Source organism: Balaenoptera borealis, assembly GCF_965194805.1.
Source record: "Balaenoptera borealis genome assembly, chromosome: 5".
In the NCBI taxonomy this organism is placed as follows: domain Eukaryota; kingdom Metazoa; phylum Chordata; class Mammalia; order Artiodactyla; family Balaenopteridae; genus Balaenoptera; species Balaenoptera borealis.
Genome location: NC_138862.1, coordinates 84,021,024 through 84,040,061, shown reverse-complemented (window position 1 = coordinate 84,040,061; position 19,038 = coordinate 84,021,024). Strand labels below are relative to the sequence as shown.

Below are 19,038 nucleotides of genomic sequence, written 5' to 3'. Positions count from 1 at the left end.
GCAACAGTGGGAGAGAGAGTGAAGTGGTTACTGCTATTTGCCTCCCAGTGTCTATTTTCCCTTTCTCTTCCCCAAAAGAACTGACTTTAGCCAGGGAAAATGGGAGCACCACTCACTGGGAGGCACCTGGGAAATCTCAGGGCCTGGGATACTAAATAATCTGACCTATGTAATAAAGAATTGTCCCACATCTTGTTTGATTTCTGAATGTCTTACCAGAAACTCAGTATATTAAAAAATACATTTATATATCTGATCCTAGACTCTTTGTTTTACATACAATCATAAAGTGTTTAAAAATATTTTTCCAGTTTTATTGAGATATAATTGACATACAACACTGTATTGGTCTAAGGTGTACAAAATTGATTTCAGTTAACATCCATCATCTCACATAGTTACACATTTTTTTCTTGTGGTGAAAACTTTTAAGATCTACCCTCTTGGCAATTTTCAAATATACAGTATTATTAACTATAGTCACCACGCTATACATTATATCCCCAGAACTTATTTATTTTCTATCTGGAAGTTTGTACCTTTTAACCACCTTTACCCATTTTCCCCACTCCACACCCACCTTTGATAACCACCAACATGTCCTCTGTTCCTATGAGCTCAGCTTTTAGGTTCCACCTCTAGGTAAGATCATAAAGTATTTGTCTTTCTCTGTCTGACTTATTTCCCATAGCATAGGTCCACCCATGCTGTCACAAATCATAAAATATTTTTAAAGGGTTTCAATATATACTGAATTTTCCAGAAATTGCAACAACCGTATAAATTGACAGACGATACTTTACCACCTTGTTCAGAACTTTGTCAACAATTGTTTACAATTTTAGAAAACTACTACAGTTAAGGCCACTCAGGATGTCTGGTCACCCATACCACATCCCAGCATTTGCACCTGCTACATTCATGGTGACTCCATGTACAGGGGCAAGCACCTGACTACTTCATTATTTTTTCTAGAATAGCTGGAAATACATACTGAAATACATATTATTTTACTATTGTTTCCTTTTCTTTCTCCTTCACATTACAACTCTCTTTTACATTTAATTTTTTAATTTTTTTAAGTATATGCATAAATAAGTAGGGGGTGGCTGTTCACCCTCTGGGCACACAGCTAAACTACATTTCCCAGCTTCCTTTGCAGTTAAGTGTATCCACATGACAGAGCTGGGTTCAAGTCAATGGAATGTGGTGCGTACTCTTACTGAGCCGAGGCTTTTAAGAAGTGGTATGCTGTCTTTCCCTGTCTTTATCTTCCCTGTATTATCTTCCTGGATGTAGATAATAAGAAAGACACAAAATGGATAATATCAGTAAGAGTCACAAAGTGAAAGGAGCTTCATTCATGAACGTGAAGAAAAGTTGTCTGCTGACCATATATACATGCTGAACATATATGCTGGACTGTTTCAAGAGTAAGAACTAAATTCCTACTGTGTTCGTTTGAGCCACTATACATACACTTTGGAGTCTATTTGTTATAGCTCTTTATCCCACCCTAACTAATGCAGATTACTACAGTATCTATACATTTCATTTCAGGATGGTGAGGGGCAATACAAATTATTTGTTATAAAAAAAAGAGGCATTTGGGACTTCCCTGGTGGTGCAGTGGTTAAGAATCCGCCTGCCAATGCAGGGGACACAGGTTCAAGCCCTGGTCCAGGAAGATACCACATGCCACAGAGCAACTAAGCCCGTGCGCAACAACTACTGAGCCTGTGCTCTAGAGCCCACGAGCCACAACTACTGAAGCCCACGTGCCACAACTACTGAAGCCCGCGCGCCTAGAGCCCATGCTCTGCAACAAAAGAAGCTACCGCAATGAGAAGCCTGCGCACTGCAACGAAGAGTAGCCCCCGCTCGCCGCAGCTAGAGAAAGCCTGCACACGGCAACGAAGACCCAACGCAGCCAAAAATAAATAAATAAATTTATAAAAAAAAAAAAAAGAGGCCTTTGGTCCAACATGATTAAGAATCATTTCTGTAGCCTGCAGTGCCCAATACAATAGCCACTAGACACATGTGCCTGCTGAGCCCTTGACATGTGACCAGTCCAAACTGAGGTGTGCTGTAAGTGGAAAATACAAACTATCAACAGATTTCTAAGACTTAGTACAAAAAAGTAAAATACCTCATTAATAATTTTGAATACTGATCATATGTTGGAACAATATTTTAGCTATACTGGGTCAAATAAAATTATTAAAATTGATTTCCTAAAAAAGATAAATAAATAAAAGAATCGTGAGTCAGGGGGCTGGGAATTTGTTGTAACTGACATCGGCCTAACCTAAAAACCACATTATTGAAGTGTGTAAGCCTTCAGAGAGTGCTTCCTCCTGCTATTATTTTAAAAGGGATTCAAATTATTATTGTTTGGAAAACTAAATATGGAAATGAGTACGGAACAATATAAACTGGCTATAGATAACTTCTGCTAGTGCTTGGGTATATGTTATATATGTCCAGTAATTTTTCATTATATGTGCATATAATGATGCATTCTATAATCCCACATCTGCCTCTTTATCCTACTTATTCTTTCCTAATATAATTAATTTTGAAAACATTAAATAAATGTTTAATGCTCAAAAAAATTAAATAAATAAATAAAATTAATTTCCTGTGTTCCTTTTTGCCTTTTTAATATGGTTACCACAAAATTTTAAAGTACACATGTGGGTCACATTATATTTCTATTACACAGCACTGCTCTAGACCTTCTAGCAGTGGTTCTCATTTCCCAGGTGCCAAGTTACTAGCTCCACCCCTGACTTAGCAGGTTCCAGTCTTTTTTGTTGATGGTTGTCGATAGCTGTGATTTTGGTGTTTTCATGAGAGGAGGTGAGCTCAAGTCTGTCATCTCTGACTTAGATACCAGTTTTAACTCTGCTCACTTCCTTGGTTTGACATTCTCCATTGTTTCAGGTGAGAACTTCCCACTTGCCCCCAGGAACTCCACCTCTACCAAACCTGGGCTCCACTGTTGTGCAACTGCTGGCAGATGTCGGACTCCACAAGCCTAAGAGTACTTCATGCCTTCATTATTAATTATTTCTAAAAGGATTAAAGGTGTTGAGAGAAACAGAGTCAGAGACAGAGAGAGAGACAGAAAGAGAGAGAAATTCAGGCAGTAATTCCAAGAGGGAAAATAACCATTAAAAGAAAAATAAAAGGATAATTCCTCATATTTAAAGGAAAGGCATTATGGCAGACACTGGTAAATGGCTAATTTATTCCCAACCTCCCTCTTCCCTGACCACCTTCTACTGTGGTGGTTAAAAAGCTAAATGTTTGCCTTCTCAGACTCCCTTGCTGCTAGGAATGGCTACATCACATAGTTCTGGAATGAGACATAAGCAGAAGTCTACCAAGAACTTCTAGGAAAGTTACTGCTCTCTTGGCAAAAGGAACAGAAGAAACCATCACTGCTCCTTTTCCTTCTTCCTGCTTTGGACACAGACTTGATGTCTGGAGCTGTAGTAACCATCTTGGGGTCAAGACTTTAAAAACAAGAGAAACATCAAGAGAATCACTAAGATGCCAGCCTAAATGTTGTTGAGCCACTCATCAATACCAAGAATTTCTACCTCCAGACCTCTTGTTATAGACTTTAAAAAACAAACAAACGTGTCCTATAGGCTAAGTTCTCTTGTAGCCAGATACTATGCTAAACACTATCCTTAAAACAACCCACTTTACAGATGAGAAACCCTGTTCAGAGCAACCTACTAATTGTGTTGAAATATGAACCTAGATGGTCTGAGTCCAAAGCCTAGAGTGTTTTCATCACACTAACCTGATTATATTCTCTTGTTTCCTAGCTAAGCCATGAACTTAGAAATATCCCAAGTTCATTGGGAACATGCAAGTTGTCTTCCAAGGTCAGAGCCACCAGATACCCTAGCCCTGGTCACTATCCAATTCCTGCTGATGGCCCTGCTCACTGGCCTCGCCATCCGGAGGCTTCAAACCATCTGGTCACAAATCTGGGTCAGGCATCATGCAATGAGCCCTGCTCTTCCACCAGCCAGGGGAGCACACTCACAAAACACAGCAGGCCAGGCACCTGGGGCCTCACTGAGAAAAAGGTTCCATCCTCTCTTTCCCGCCATGCCTGGTTGATGGGGCCTCTGGCTCTCTCCAGATCTCAGTGGAATCTATAGAAAAGTCTGAAGCTGGAACATCTTCACCCTGCTTGTCTGAATCAGGACAAGGAAAACTGCTGTGACCCAGAGCAGATGCCACAGCTGAACTGCCACAGCCATGGGAAAAGACCTAATTGCAGAGATTTCTGTTTTACAACTACAACTACACAGGCCCCCACGATAGCCTTGTTGCTGACATTTGCTGCCTCTGCCAGGTGAAGAGGGACAGTTAAAGATGAAAAGCAGGACTGCTGATTGCAAAAAAGCGCTGACTCGGAGAACCCCATGGCTGCTGATAATATTCCTGACCTGTAGTGTTGCAAATGCTATCACAGCTAATCCATGCTTCTCTCTCATAAGAAGGTCAAACTTGAGGCAACAAGCTGACAAAAGAAGCTCAGGAATGAAAGGACTGTCTTTGCCACAAACTGCCTTTCCTAAAGCAGAGGTGTCCTCTTGGTCCAGTGTGAGTTTTCAGTTCTATGTTCTGCATTAAAGAGTGACAATTGTCTCTATTCCTGACTTAATTGTGGCATTATACACTATATTCACTGTATGGTTTTGGTCCCTTATAAAAATGCTGTCATACTGAAAATTATTTTTGGTAATATAACCCTAAAATAAACATTTTTATGGATTAAAATATATCAGGAAAAAAGAGCAAACATTCAGTTGGCAGTTGCAATACTAAGCATTTTTCATACATTATGTCTTTAATCCTCAAAATTATGATGATCCCATTCATTACACAAGTGAGGAAAGTGAAGCTTAGACAAGTAAATTACCCAACACGATACAGCTAGTCAATAGCAGAATCTAAACCCACACATAGGGCTGCCTGGCACCAGTTTATGATTTTCACTATACTGCCTCTAAGAAATAAGCATAGAAAGAAATGCCTCAATGTTACTCAAAGAGATAACTCTGGATATTTAAATGTATCAATCAGTCAATGGATTCCGCCCCCAGATGAGTCACTGGGCAATCTTATATGCCAGAATCATGTTCTGAGTTGAGGCATTAGAGTTTTGGTGTAAGACTATAGGAATCCACCCCACCCACCCCATCATCCATTCCAGACCTTAATGCATGCTGGCCTTGGGCCTTCTGTGACATAGGGCCATAGCAGCAGTTGCCAGAAACCCAGAGACAGTTTTCCATGCTGCCTTTTGTTGTGCACTATCCTAGGCTCACTGTGGGAAGCTATGACACTTCACCTGCAGGAGGCTGGCTAGGCACTCCCACCAGGGTCAAGACAGTGGTGCCTAGACTGGGGATGTGGGGAGCCTCACAGGACAAAGCAGGAGGACTTGGATCATTTCAACCTCAGCATGTATTATGTTCCTGTCTCTGTTCTAAGCATTAGCAATACAGGCAGAAATTTTTTAAATGAGAACCCCGTATTTACGGAGCTTTCAGTGACTATCTGAGCAATGACCAATGCGAAGGAAAGACCAGAGAATTCCCCAGAATGTTCTGCATTGTGTAAGATGCCCCCACCTAGGATATAACTCTGAGATGGGGAGAGGTATCCTAATAATGGAAATTGCATTTCTCTCAAACTCAGTAGTATGAGGAGTTTGCGGCAGACTAAATAAGATTTAGAGAAAGTAAAGAAATGTGACTTTTTTTACATCCCATAAGGTAGAGTAAAATTCATACCAACTACACATTCTCTCTGTGATACAACTAAGATGACTTTGTTGCTTTTTTTCAGAACAGATGTAAAAGGAGAGAGTGACTTGCCATCTTATTCCTCTGTGATATGTGCTGAGGACATCTACTCTCACTACCCCATGCTTCCAAGAAAGGTCTAACTATAATTTAGGGTTTGGTCTATACCTCCAGTTTCAGTAATTAAAGTCATGTCACCCTGGGCTAAGGGAATAAAAAATAATAGTATTCTAGTAATGGCAACTTTTCAGGGTTGTGCCTAGGCTCAGAAAATTTCTAGCCTTTGATTCATATTAGCCTCTCTTTATTCCCAATCAAATGCTTAATAGAAATCAATGTATTAAAATTAGATCCATAAGAGCTAAGAGTAAAAGACAAATCTGTCAGAGAACAAATAACCTCAGCACTGTTCATGAGCCCTGAAAACCAAGACTCTCTTAAGTTTGGATCTTGGTAAAACATCCAACAAGAATATTGGAAGAACATCATGGTAACAGCTAATGTCAGTAGTTATTTCTTTTTCCTTCCTCAAAATCTTTTCTGCTCTGTTCTTTACAACCTCAAAGAAATGTATTCCCTTGGGAAAGATCAAATTTCACCCAACAGCAAAAGGAGTAACATCTAAGAGATGCCACCCTCCTCCTGCTCAATAATCCTCAATTCATTCTAGTCCTGGGTGAGGCTTAAGGGAAGACTGAGACTTGAGCATAATGTTAATCAAGTTCAAGAGGCTGGGCCCTCCCAGCAAGACCTCCCAACAAAATCTAGAAATGCAAATGAATTTGCCACTTACCTGAAAGAATGGCAAATTGTCTGTGAAGTTGTTCAATTATATCCACTGCCAACAAGGGCCTGATTTCCTGCTGCATAATTTCATCTGCACAAATGAAACACAAATTAGGTTAAATCCTTGCAAATTATAAAGAGAATTTAAAGGAAGAAAGGGAAGTTCCACTACTAGGGAAGTCTGGAACTTACCAAGATATGGTTATGGGCACATTATTCTCTTGAGAACTCAATTCCTGAAGCAGGGATGGATCTGGGTTTTGTGTGGTTTGACACTTATACACATGAGCACGGGACATTTCTAGTGCCTCTCCCAAGGTTCTGGGAGGGGTCAGTGCAAGGAAGAGGCCCTGAAGCTTAAGCTTCAGTAGCTTCACAGTAAACCTGCTGGGATGGTCTCATTACCAAGGGAAGTACTTAGGGATCTGCCCATTCCTTTGGGTCTGCAGAAGGACATTTTAAACACAAACAATGTAAGTTACCAGAGTTCGTCTCAAACTGGGTCAGAAAATCAATCTGGGACTTATGAAGGTTCTTTTGTTTTTATTCCTTCCCTCACTTTCTTCCTTTTTGTCTTTCTCTTAGTCACCTCCATTCCTTTTTTCCCCTTCCAGAATACTTCAAGGAGCCTCTTCCCACTGCCAAACATGTTTAACGAAGCACACTCCATTTTGCTAAATAAAGATGCTCCTTACTGAATAAAAGGTTACAGGTTCCCAAAGCAAAAATTCAAACCTTTCAAGCACAAACCTACAAATGTCCTCTAACCACAACGAGTGATTTATAAGCACTAAGATTTGCATTCTATCCATTTGGGGAAAGGGTTCTAGAGAGAAGGGAAGAAGACTGAGTGGCATCTCTTAGCCTGGGCTGGGAAGGGGAAGGCATTTTCATGCTCTCTCTGCCTACAGTATTATTATCCTCATTTAACGATTTGCCAAGGAACCTCAAAAAATGAACTAGTTATTGTTTCTACAGCAGTTAAACATCAGGTTGGATTAAGGCACAAACCAAATAGCCTTGTACGCTGATGTGAAACAGGTATCACCTATTGTTTTGGCATGGAGCCAGGTTAATGTGATATTCTAATATTGATCAATCAGAAAGTAATATTTGGGAAGCTCCTCCCAGAGCCTTGGTTTCCACTTCTTAGCTTTGGTGTAAAGGTTGCAGGAGACAATGCATATGGAGATGTACATAGTAGGTGCTAAGTAAACGCTAGTTACATTCATCACTCTGGAAAGACCTTGCCTATATTTGCTTTCTGAAAGTCTCCTAAGCGGGGAGGGGGGGGGGGCAAGTGCCGCTCAAACCCCAAGACGCTTTTCAGTGAATTCTACCACTTTTGCTGGAGGAAAGGACTTTCCACTGTGAATTCACTACAAATTCAAAGACCCCTGAATCACTGCTACAGGTGTTGCCTCTTACAACCTGCCTGTATACAATGACACTGTAGTTATATTTTATGAAAAAAGAAGGGCCTTCTCTGTTAGATACACAAAGTAAAGCCTCTAACAGTAAAAAGATATGAAGTCTGAGATCTGCTTAAAAATATTCCAGAATCCCCTTCTGCCAAAAACATACAGGGAGCAGGAAATGGCGGGCGGGGGTTGGGGGAGATGAAACCAGATTGACAAAATGCAGATAATTGTTGAAACTAGTTGATGGGTCCTTGGTAGTTCATTATAAAGTTCTTTCGCATATGTTTCAAATTTTCCATAATAAAATTTAAATTACAAATGGATAAGAAAATAGAAAGTTTAAGCAGAAACAGGAGTTACGTAACTGAAGAGTTTTTCAGAACACAATCTCCCAGTGGTCTGGGAAAGTGGCATACTCAAAAATACAGCTGGTTTATTATTTTTCCATACTCAAAATACAGCTGGTTTATTAAGGGACAATGACTCCAAAGAAAAACCAATATCATAAGATGCAATTTTTTGTTATTGTACCTCAATATCTGAGATGTGCTTTAAAGTAAACATTTTAAATTAAAGAGGTAAGATCTGAAAGAAACAACAGAAGTGAGTTAAGCTAACCATCCCCCTCCACGGTCCCATCTTATTTTTTAAATGAAGAAACGGAGAGATTGTGACCTTGCCTGTGGTCACACAATAATTTAAGTGTGGAGCCTGGGTCAGTCCTGGATCACTTGACTCTAAGAGGGCAAACGTGATGGAGTTTCTAGACCCCTGGCCTTGAGGAGCATTGGCTTCCACCACCCGAGACGTTGACTAGAGTCTCTCGGGAATCTGTGGAGGATTGTCCAGCCTTCCAACAGAGACATTTTCACCTGCCTCCTGTGGTTACCAAAAGAACAGGACTAAAAGCTACGATTCGTTTTTCTAAGACTAGAAATGAGCTGGTTTGCCTTTGGCCCAGATTTTGCTGAGACAGCCTGGCCCCCAGCCAGGGAGTGACATGGTTATCCTTGAAGACTTCCCAGTGAAGGAACCTCATGACCCAACCCGGCCGGCTGCAACAGAGCATGAGGGTTTCTCAGACTCAGCACTGACCCAGTGCATGGAGATGACCTCAGACACACCCAGCTTTTAGTGATGCCTGACACCTGTGGGCCATGCGCAGTTCAGCCTCAGTTATGCTCTGTACCAGAGGAAACACACAGACCAGCCCTTGCTGCTGGCAGGCCCTGCTACCCACTCCTGTTGAGATGGGGTAGGGAGGGGAGTGTAGGAGCTCTCCAGTCTAAAGGAACACCTCCCCCTGCAGTGGGAAGGAAGCTGCCTCAGCCCTACATGCCAAGAGCTGTTTCTGCCAATTTCTAGCTGGGCAACCACAGCAAGAACACGCTGAGCCTCAGCACCCACACATGTAAAAGGGCTTTTCCTTCTCCAGGAACAGTTGGGCATGGCCAGTGATGACCCACTGAGGTGGTGGTACCTGCTGCACCCTGCAGGTCCCTCGGTCCTGTGTGGAGGCTTCCTGCTTCCTATTTTTGATGCGTGTAGATTAGGGAGAAACTTGTCTCTTTGTAACCCACACAAGGCAAAGCGAAGTAGTATTTGAATTTCAACACAATTTCTATCCTAGGCAAAGTTACAAATAGATCTGGGAAAAACTTGTCCCTTTTCTATCTCTGTGATTATATGTTACCCTGGACCCACAGTTCTAAAACTGCAGGAAGTATCCACAGAGGTCTCCTAGGTGATGGAGTACAGCCCAGCACATCCCATTGGAATTCAGTCGTAGGCAGCAAGAAACACCTCTGTGTTGTCCACCCCCCAAACCCCACACCCCCATCTGAGAGAAATGCGGGCTCTGGGGCAGGATCCTTCCTACTAATTGCATCCTCCTCCTCAGGGCAGAGGGCAGGAAACAGGCTGATAAAAGCTGATGCAGTCTAACTGTTGCAACTAGTAAGGAATAAAGGGCAGTGAAACCCTTAGCCTCTGCTCTTGCTGTTCTGAAATTTCAGTCACACTGGGATTTAAAAGACTCAAGTATGGTCTGAGGGAAAAGGAACCAAAATACTTACTAACTAACTAACTAAATAAATAAATAAATAAATAAACAAACAAACTACTTAATTAATAAGTTAAGGGGTAAAATTATGATCTGACCCAAGAGGAAGGCAGACCCAAGTCTGACAGATCCTGCTGCATTACTATTGAATACTTTGCCCAGGGAATCTGGTGGGCAGAAAGGATGGAAGGGTCGGTTGTTAGCTGAACTAGGAATGGGACCAGGATCTCCACTCAGCCACTGTTCGTGACACTAATGAGAGCACCAGCTGTGAGCCAGCCCTCAGAAGACACTTTACAGATAACTTGTTTAATTAGTCAGACAATGTAAAGGAACGCACCCTAGCACTAAAATGAACCTCCTCCAGCCCACCCTGCCCTCCCACTCCCACAACTAGAACAGATGTGACTGCTGAGAAAACACGTGTGGACCAGAGGCTCTGAGGAATCAGTTGCTGGGGTGGTTCAAAAAGGCACCCTGGGGTCATGCTGTGTTTCACTTCTCTTTCTTATTGGCCAGGTTAGAAAGAACACAAACCCATTTTCCTTCTTCTACTGCGTCCTATGCTACAGCGATGCTTAACCTGAACCAGAAGACTTAGTATTGAAGTTTGTCCATAAATTAACATTGAGCAAGAGGCACTTGAAAAGCAGATGGAATAATTTTTTAAGGAGAAATTTAGAAGATTTTAAAAACCAAGAACACTAAAAAATGTCCAACTGGGCTTCCCTGGTGGTGCAGTGGATAGGAGTCTGCCTGCCAGTGCAGGGGGACATGGGTTCGATCCCTGGTCCGGGAGGATCCCACATGCCGCGGAGCAGCTAGGCCTGTGCGCCACAACTGCCGAGCCTGTGCTCTAGAGCCCACGAGCCACAACTACTGAAGCCCGCGTGCCTAGAGCCTGCGCTCCGCAACAAGAGAAGCCACCGCGATGAGAAGTCCGCGCACCGCAGCAAAGAGTAGCCCCCGCTCACCGCAACTAGAGAAAGCCCGCGTGCAGCAATGAACACACAATGCAGCCAAAAATAAATATAAACAAATACATAATCTTGTCTTTAAAAAAAAAAAAGTCCAACTTCCTGGTAGTCAAATAATGTAATTAAAACAGCAATAGAATTTCTCATTTCATCCATAAAATAACACACAACGCTGGGGTTCTGTTGGAAAACTAGTACTTCTGCATAGCCTTGGGGAGTGAAGCTGGTAGTGTCCTTTCAGAAAGTAGTTTCACAATATTTTACCCAGTGATTATTGTGTAGATTACATACTAACTCCCCCTTTATACATCGTCTTATTTAATCCTCAAAACAACTCTAACAGCAATATGGAACTAGATTTGCAATAGCTGGTCCAAGGTCAAGCAGAACCAGAATTTGAACCCAGCTCATTCTAAACTCCAAAGCCCAACATGGTAACCATTACAATACAGAGCTTCAATACATAGTCATCAAAATCTTCATAACCTTTTACCCATTCATCCTATATCTGGAAATGTATCCTGAGAAAATAACAAAATAAAAACTTTACACATAAAAATGTAGACTGGAATATTATTTATAAGAGTAAATTTAGGGGCTTCCCTGGTGGCGCAGTGGTTGAGAATCTGCCTGCCAATGCAGGGGACACAGGTTCGAGCCGTGGTCTGGGAGGATCCCACATGCCGTGGAGCAACTAGGCCCGTGAACCACAACTACTGAGCCTGCGTGTCTGGAGCCTGTGCTCCGCAACAAGAGAGGCCGCGATAGTGAGAGGCCCGTGCACCGCGATGAAGAGTGGCCCCCACTTGCCACAACTAGAGAAAGCCCTCGCACAGAAACTAAGACCCAACACAGCCATAAAAATAAATTTTAAAAAAATAATAATAAATTTAAGAATCCCTTCTACTAAAAAAAAAAAAGTAAATTTATAAGAAAAAATGGAAGCAATCATGATATAATTATGGATACCATGTCATAGAAAAAGATTTAAGATGTAATTTCAAGAACATAAAAATCGCATGTATGGTGAGATTGAAGCCAGGTTCAAAAAGAAAGAGGAAAGCATGTGGTGTGTGTGTGCACATGGGTACAGGCATATGAGAAAGGAACACAAGAAACAGTTGTTTTAGAGTGATGGAATCCTATTTGGTTACTCCCTTTAGTTTACATAGAGAAAAGTATGCTCTGGTAGTGTTTATTTTTTATGCTAATAGGACTTTATTGAAGTATAATTTACATGCAGTACAATGCACAAATATTAAATGTACAGTTTGATGAATTTTGACAAACACATACACTAATGTAACCACTAAACAGATCAAGATATGAAACATTTCCATCACCCCAGGAAGTTTCCTTGTGACCCATGCCCAGGCCCTGTAACCCTCCCTCCCATAAACATATGTGTTAAAGACCACATGGGTGCCTCTGTCCTCATGACCCAGAACTCAGGGCTGGCAGAACACACAGTACCCTGAACAGCTACTCTCTTAACACCATTGGGGCTCCAGGGAAAGACTTCTCCACATCTCTTGGTCTATATCCTCAAAAGAAAAGGCGAACTGCATCCAAATGCTATGATGGCTTGTGGGCTGTGCCACTGCTGATATCAGGGACAGACACTGCTTCAGAGTGCTGGGAGGATTTGAGCAGCGGAAGTGCTTAAGTAAGAGAAAAGCAAATCAATTAACTTGTCAAATTCTTCCTCTCACATGGCATGAATGCTGTAGATTCTTTTTTTTAAATTTATTTTTTACATCTTTATTGGATTATAATTGCTTTACAATGTTGTGTTAGTTTCTGCTGCACAACAAAGTGAATCAGCTATATGTATACCTATACCCCCTCCCTCTTGAGCCTCCCTCCCACCCTCCCCATGTAGATTCTTATATAATGAAATATGTCCAGTACTACTGAGCATCAACAGTCTCACTTTTTTTCTTCCAATTCACGATGCAAATATATTCAAAATTTGAACTCCTTGAACACAATTGCATTTTACTTAGATCACATTTACTTTAGATCACTGCTCTCAATGGAGCTCAAATTATGCGAAAATCTCAATTATAACAACATAGTGCATTTGCTGACATGAGAAAACAAATTTTATCGGTTAACTAATGCCTTATGGGTTACGGATATTTTTATTACTCATCCAAATTTCAGTGGCCCATCAACACAACACTCAGATGCATGCGATAATTCAATTTATTCATCTTTGCTATTTTCTGATTTTTAGTCATATAAAAACCATACCTTTATATACTTTAAATCTTGTTCTTATGGGGGTATGTTTGTCGAGTTAAAAGAATAGTACTTTTTATTTAAATGCCGCATATGGGCCTCTATTTGTACTCTTGCCCCAGGCTCTGCAAATGCCTGTTTAAAATTGCTTTGAGAAGTGATGAGATATTATTAGGCATAAGGATTTCTGGTTTTGAATGCTTATCCAAATCCCTTTTCTTTTTTTATTACAAAAAAAATGTTTAAGCTTATTAATTTCTGTTGACATCTCACGTGTGCCCTTGCATGAGACAAGCACTGCACCAAGGTGGAAGTTTTTATGCAAAGGGTTTCCTTAGCAACAATAGCTGGAGATGACATTCTCCTGTAGTCCTTCCTAACTCCAGGAGAGGCAAACCAGCTCTGCCGCCTGGGGCATACTGAATAAAAAGCAATCAAAGCCCTGCAGGAAATTAAGAAACTGTGAAAATACCTAATCCCTCCCTCTGTTAAGGCTCTCAAATTTTAGCACTAGGTTTCAAAGTGACCCCACCTGCATTTTAATCAATACAGCTCCAGAGCAGTGCTCTCAAATTACAATGATATATAAATCACCTGTGCTTTAAAATGCAGATTCTGATTTAGCAGGCCTGGGGTGGGGCCAGAGATTCTGCATTTCTAACAAACTCTCTTGATGCTGCTAATTCAACGGAGAAGCAAGCACATATTGAGGTTCCAAGACTTTAGGCCATTCTCGTTCCTTTCCCTTTGCTTACGAAAATGCAGCTCAGGGGAAAAAAAAAAAGTTTTTAAGTTGTTCCCTAGTGCTTCTCCTATCATTCAATGAAAATAATTATCTGTATGTATGCAAAGTATATTTGAAACTGAGGCCTAGATGGTGTAAACTTTTGGCCTACATTTCCTGCTGTGTTGATTTTAGGATCAGCACCCTGGGAAGCAAGCCAACCCCACCTTTAGCACTTGTTTTACCTCTCCTTCCAGCACCCCCAAGCCCTACCCCAGTGCTCAGTGTGGGCCCCTTAATGCAGCGGTCCCCAACCTTTTTGGCACCAGGGACTGGTTTTGTGGCGGCGGGGGTGGAGGTGAGTGGGGGGTGGGTAGTGATGGTTCAGGCGGTAAGGCGAGCGATGGAGATCAGCAGATAAAGTTCGCTTGCTTGCCTGCCGCTCACCTCCTGCTCTGCGGCCCAGTTCCTAACAGGCCTCAGACCGGTCCCGGTCTACAGCCCAGAGGTTGGGGAGCCCTGCCTTAATGCCTATCCTCTCCTCATTCTAGGACCACTCCCAGCCCGGGATTCAGTCAAGTCAGAAGCAGTGTCTTTGGTAAAACAACAAAATATGGTCTAATGTGATGAGATGAGAAGACTAGTTATGACTAATGCTCATTTGACATGGCATTCTTCCAAAAGTTTCTGCACTTTCATTTCTTTCTAAAGCTCTTAGAGGAAAAAATATCTTAACAAAGGAATCAAAGTGGTAGGATCTTAGACATTTTAGCAATATGATGGATACACAATTTTATTTTTGCTTAAGAAAAAGCCCTGGAGGCTCTGGCTAAACATTCCTGCCTTCCTCTCTCAGTGTTTTCATTCATTCAGGTACTATGGAAGCGAATGAAAGAAACTGGACTTGCATCCCAGCTCTGCCACTAAGCAGCCCCTCCACCTTCAGGTTCTCCCTCTGTGAAATGGGAGTGGATAATAATTAATAATATCTCCTCCTAGAGGGCTGTTGTGAGGATTAATACTACCATTTATTGAGCACTTTCTACCTACTGGGCACTGTGCTACATGCTGCTGAAATAAAAATCATATTGTAAGGCAAGACAAGAAAAATTTAAACATAAAATTTTTCTCTGCCCTTTGGCCTCCTCCCTCCCTTCTAGTGTGCACTACGCATTAACCAGACCTCCCCAATAGCAGAAATACCTGCTCAACCATAAAGATCAGTTTTTCTTCTTCTGGTGCCAGCCATATAACTCCTTAGAAGATAACATTCCTTTCTCAATCCCGTAAAGGGTCATGATGACCCACCACTCACCTTGTCTGTGCAGACATCTTTGGTGAACTTTATGTAAAATGCCAATATATCATTTCCCTTTAAGATAGCAATTGGTGCAGAACAGACTAGTCAGACCACCTGCGGAGATACTGGGCTGCACCTAATGGAAGTTCTTAGCTTAAATACTTATTAATGACCGTATTAATATTACTAGCTATATTACTTGTATTCTGCCTATTTTATAAGATTATTGTTTCTTGCATTACCAAATGTGTGACTAGGCGACTTGAAATGACTGACCAAATATATAGTTCTATAAGATCAATGATTATACTAGTGTAACTCTAGATATGGGAAGAAGCAATAAGAGGGAACCATAACAGACTAGTAAGACGGCGGGTCCAGAGGATTTTGACTATTGTTAGGAGGGCCTAGTCCAGTAATGGCGCATTGAGTGGCCTATCCAAAAAATCCACGCCTGACCTAAGAATGAGCATTCTTAGTGTCGTGGGACAAATTGGTCACGAAATGCCTCCCAAACTTTGGTTGAAATTAAGACTGAAAGGGAAGGGACTGTAAAATAAAGAATATTGTCCACCATCCAGTTCTGCAAGAATCAAGTCATTAGCCACTACTGTCACTGACCAACAATACACTCTGAAAGGAATTCAAGGCTAAGATCAGGATGAGGCACTTTGTGCTCTGGGAAAACTGACAGAACTGGCCCTCAGCTAGTTAAATATTTCCAGAAGAAAATTTTATGAATCTGGTTCTTTCATCTTCCCTTAGAAAAGCACGAAAACCATTAACTCAGAGATCTGTTCCTCGTAAACAAGTAACCTTCTACCAAGATGACTGCTTGATTGCATGTACCCCTTGATCAAAATCACATATACACTAGCCTTGCCCCCTCCTTACCTCTTCAGAACAGTTCTCAGAGCTCTCTGAGAGACTGTCTCCTGGGTTATAAGCCCTAGGTTGGCATGAATACAAATTTCCATTTCTTTCTTAGATTGACTATTAATTTTTTCATTGACAATGCTTTACATACATTATCTAATTTAATTAAAATAATGTATGAGAGCAATTTGTATATAATAGATCCAACAGAAGCCAATTAAATTTATCATCCAGTTCTTTGACCCATGATCTCAAGGATACCACAATAGATTTTTCTCGAACACCTGCATTACTGCCACCCACTGGTGATTTGCTTTGAAATGCTGCTCATAAATTCCCCACTGATGTCATGTGACCTCTTTCTCTTTCACTATGAACTAAGTTTGATAGAACTTGTTATGAGCTTGGAAGAACTCAGGAGCAGAAGGGAGATTAGAATTAGACTGAAATATAAATAGGGATGTAGTATATGATAAAAGTGGCATTTCCCATGGGGCCAGAGGGAGATTACAGATTCCCTCACTATCTGATAGTAGAGTATTCCTAGAAATCTTTTGTAAGCCAAAAGGGCGTAAAGCAAAGAGGCAATTACCTCAGTACACGTCTTGCTAATAGATGCACGAAATAAGTCGAGATAAAGCATAGATGCTCACTGACACAGTTCAAAGCTATAGCAGCTTGATGCAGAGATGCTGAGTCTAGTTCCAGGGGAAGGAGCTTGGTGGTACCACTCTGCGTGTGCACTGCCTCTATAATGGCTCACTACTAAACAAATGTTGAACACTTTTTGCTTTTCTCCTAAAAGTGAAAATCCTCTTTGGAGTTCTTTTGGTTAGCAAAAACAGGTACTAACGTAGGTCTTTCATAAAAGCAAAATGGCCAAAGCAAACTTTGGAAAAGCAGGGGATACCTGTACTCAGCAAATAGTGCTGAGTGACAAATAGAACTTGGCCATAACGGGACATCAAGTATAGTGATTAAGAGCATGACCTCTGGTGTCACAATGCCTGAGTTCAAACCCTGGCTCTGCCACTTACAGCAGAATAATCTCAAGCAAGTCAATGAACTTCCCTGTGCCTCAGTTTTCCTGATTTGAAAATGAGGGAAATTATAATACATCCACCTAGTATGGTTGTTGTAAGAACTGAGTTAATGTTAGAAAACTTAAGAAAAATTCCCAGTATATAGTAGGTGCATGTACAGGTATTTTATTATTGTCAACAATGTTAAGTTGTATCCAAATTTCACTTCTTGCATCAAAATAAACTCCAGCCACATTAAATAATGAAACGACAGAATTACTAAAAGAAAATATGGGAGAACATTTTTATAATCCTGGAATTGGAACAGCCTTTCAAAGTATGACAAATCCCAATAAGAGTGATAGATTTACTAATTTGAAAACTACTTTGGCAAGGTAAACACACCTTTAACAAACTCAAAAGAAATGTAACCAACTGGAAAATTTACAGCAGCACATGTGGCTGATAAAAGGCTTATCTCCCTAGAATATAGAGAGCTCTTACAAATTAATAAAATTAACAAGAAATAAGTAAGTATAGTGGGCTGGATGGTCCCCCTGCCTTCAAAAAAAAAAAAAAAAAAAAGAAAAAGATACAGCCATGTGCTAATCCCCAGTACCTGTGAACATGACCTTATTTGGAAAAACGGGTCTTTGAAGACGTGATTAAGGCTCTTGAGAGGAAGAGCCTATTCTGAATTATCCCAGTGAGCCCTGAATGCACTCATATAAGAGAGAGGGAAACTGAGGAGACCTTATGAAGATGGAGGCAGAGGTTGGAAGGATGCAGCCACAAACCAAGAAACACCTGGAGCCATCAGAGGCTGGAAGAGACCAGAAACTGAATTTCCCCTAGAGCCTCTAGAGGAGGGGGGCAGGTACCTTAGTTTTGGATTTCTGGCCTCTAGAACTATGAGAAAATAAATCTCTGTTTTTTTAAGCCGTCAAGTCTGTGGTGATTTGTTACAGCGACCATAGGAAACATACGTCAGCCACAGACTGAGAACAGACAATTCACAGAAGAAATACAGCCAGTGAATATATATATATAATGTTTAACCTCACTAATAAATTAATGTAAATTAAAACAGAATGAGTGCTTTTCTGCCTGATAGACTGGCAATTTTTTTAAAGATAAATAACACAGCGTTGGTAAGACTGTAGGCAAATTCTCTACAGGTAAAAGTATAAATAGGTACTTTTTAAAAAACGTTGATCAATTTGGAAATATCTGTCAAAATGTTAAATATGCAGTCTTCTGGCCAAGAAATTCCATGTCTAGGAATTTAACCTAAGGAAACAGTAACACAAGGGCAAGATAAGTGAGTACTAAGATGTTTATTACAGTATTGTTCCTCTAGGGCAAATGTCCATTAATAGGGGATTGGTTAAATAAAAGATGAAATAGCCATACAACAGAATACTAGGGAGCCATTAAATATAGTCAGACAGATCTATATGTACTGACCAGAAAAAAGTTCAAAATGTATTAAGTTTAAAAAAAATAAAGCAAGATACAGAGCAGAATGTTACCATTTACGTTAAGTTTATATATATATATATATATATATATATACACGTATGAAGGGACTTATATATTTGAATGTATTTGCGATGAGATATTGAGGCAGAGATGGCTAGCTGCCCACTCAAAATTCACAGTTCCTCTTGCATACAGTAGCACTATCATTGGAAGGTGGCTGCCTGGCCAGAAACTCCATCTCCCACTCACCTGCCCTACCTCCAGTTACCGCCATGTAGCTAGTGAATGCCAAAGGGAGATG

General features: G+C 40.9%; 2 protein-coding genes across 5 annotated transcripts in view; one reads left to right on the top strand and one right to left on the bottom strand.

The window, feature by feature from the left end:
* LOC309629684 (zinc finger MYM-type protein 5) overlaps positions 1–17,846 on the top strand; it is a 37,372-nt gene extending 19,526 nt beyond the window's left edge. For 2 of the 4 annotated variants that reach the window (XM_082394037.1, XM_082394036.1), the window contains one exon: positions 1,561–17,846. The gene's annotated coding sequence lies outside the window, so the exon portion shown is untranslated. The remainder of the gene's footprint in view (positions 1–1,560) is intronic. The other 2 variants (XM_082394039.1, XM_082394038.1) reach the window with 2 other exon arrangements.
* The window catches only part of MCF2L2 (MCF.2 cell line derived transforming sequence-like 2), a 255,131-nt gene that overhangs the window by 213,293 nt on the left and 22,800 nt on the right, over positions 1–19,038 (bottom strand). Inside the window, 1 exon segment of the mRNA XM_082393922.1 lies at positions 6,637–6,720. Within this exon segment, the coding sequence (XP_082250048.1) occupies positions 6,637–6,720 (84 nt within the window).